Below are 1,775 nucleotides of genomic sequence, written 5' to 3'. Positions count from 1 at the left end.
CTACTACTACTACTGAGGCTCCTCCACTCGCCTCTCACTCTTTCTTTCTCACTCTTTCGTTCTTTCTCACTCTTTCTTTCTTATTTTCTTCTTCTTTGCATGCTTCTTCTTGTTTTTCTTTTCTTATGTGTCGCTGTAGATTGAACTTCATCTCTTGCAAGAGCTCGGTGTCAGCCCTACTATAGAAGAAGAAGAGGAAGAAGAAGAAGAGGAGGACGACGGCTTATATTCGGAAGGAGAGGTCGAATCGTCAGCTTCGTGTTTCTCTTCTTCTTCTGCTGTCTTGCGATGAAGCACGTCTCCTGAACTAAAAGATCCACACAATGGCCTCAAAATTTCTCGCTATCTTTTTAAACTCTTCTGAAAGAAAAGAAGAAGAAGATCAAGTGTACATACAGATGAACCAGGAAGGAGAGAAGGAGTCCTTCTCTTCATTTCGTACCTACATATGAATAAGCATAGACAGAGCTGTACATACACCTATATATATATATATATACATGTATACTTGCATGTTCGTGGAAGGGGGGGTTCGAGAGAGAGAGAGAGACTGTCAATAAGAGAAGAAGAGAGAGAGGAACAGAATCTTCTTTTGTCTTCTTGTGGCCGATCAATTCTCTTTCCTCCTTTCATCACTAATACTAACGAGAGTAATGAGAAGTAAATCACCTTTCTTTCCTTCCTTCTTTTTCGTAAGAGGACATGCAGTCTTCTTCTTCTTCTGCTTCTTTTGCTTCGAGATTTTTGTTAGAGAATAGAGGTAAATGAAGGAGTGCTGAAGAGAAGAGTGTTTCTATCCGTCTTTCTTTCTTTCTTTGTTTTGCTTTATGAAAGGTTTGAAAAGAGAGAGAGAGAGGTGTGTCGACTTGATCATCGGAGAGCAGGTAGTTGTTTCTCTGAGGAAACCTTTCCCTTCACAAGCCAAGACTTTCAAGCAAAACCCTAAACTTAAGGTTTCTCTCCTCTCTCATACTCTCCCTCCTCTCTTCTCTTTCTTTCTTTCTTTCTCTCTCACTCTTTCTTTCTTTTCTTTTCTTCTTCATCTAGAGAGATAAAGTGACGAAGCGAGTGGGGGGTGTAACATCCCGTGAAAAGAGAAAGAAAGATTGAGAAAGTTGGAGTTCTTTACTTTTTAACTCGGCAATAGAGAGGAGGGAGATCATTAGTCAGAAGCCATGCGAAACACGAGGAGGAGAAGAAGAAGGAAAGTCTCAAAGGAATCGTCACTAACTAAATAAATGAATGACTGGAAGGATATGTATGTATGTGTATGAGAAATGAAGTCGTGCTCTATAGGAGATGTATGTGGAGCTACAGAAGAAGAAGAAGATGATGAAGAGAGTGTGTCATGAACCATTGGGAGGAAAGATAGCAAATGCTTGCTTTCTCGATTCTCTCGAGTTAATTAACAAGAAGAAGGAGAAAGACAAGAAAAGACCATGCGTTTCCTACTGATAGGCATAGTAGTAGTAGTAGCAGGAGTAGCGAATTCTCCTAGGAGTATCGGAGAAGAGTAGACATCTGTAGACACGTATGTAGAAGACAAAGGCCTCACACATCGAGACATACTTTTGTCCTTCATGCCTTAAGCACATGCATACATATTTACATAGAGAGAAAGAGAGAATAAACATATGCACCCACACACATCTTGCTATGGATACAACGTATATCTTTGATGTATGTCTAGTCCATTATCCTCTTACTCATGACTCTCTTCAAATACAGAGACAGACAGAGACCACTCCTCTTCCTCCTCGCCTTCTTATTTTTCC

General features: G+C 40.3%; 1 protein-coding gene across 1 annotated transcript; it reads left to right on the top strand.

Moving 5' to 3' along the window:
• The first annotated feature begins 139 nt into the window (after positions 1 to 139).
• CSUI_005888 (uncharacterized protein) lies at positions 140 to 898 on the top strand. The gene has a single exon (XM_068066055.1). The coding sequence runs from the start codon at positions 449 to 451 to the stop codon at positions 662 to 664; it is 216 nt and encodes a 71-aa protein (XP_067921969.1). The 5' UTR covers positions 140 to 448; the 3' UTR covers positions 665 to 898.
• The last annotated feature ends 877 nt before the right edge of the window (positions 899 to 1,775 follow it).

Source organism: Cystoisospora suis (genome assembly GCF_002600585.1).
Source record: "Cystoisospora suis strain Wien I chromosome Unknown contig_2913, whole genome shotgun sequence".
NCBI lineage: Eukaryota > Apicomplexa > Conoidasida > Eucoccidiorida > Sarcocystidae > Cystoisospora > Cystoisospora suis.
Note: the sequence above shows the minus strand (reverse complement) of the source record. Positions and strands in the feature narration are given on the sequence as shown.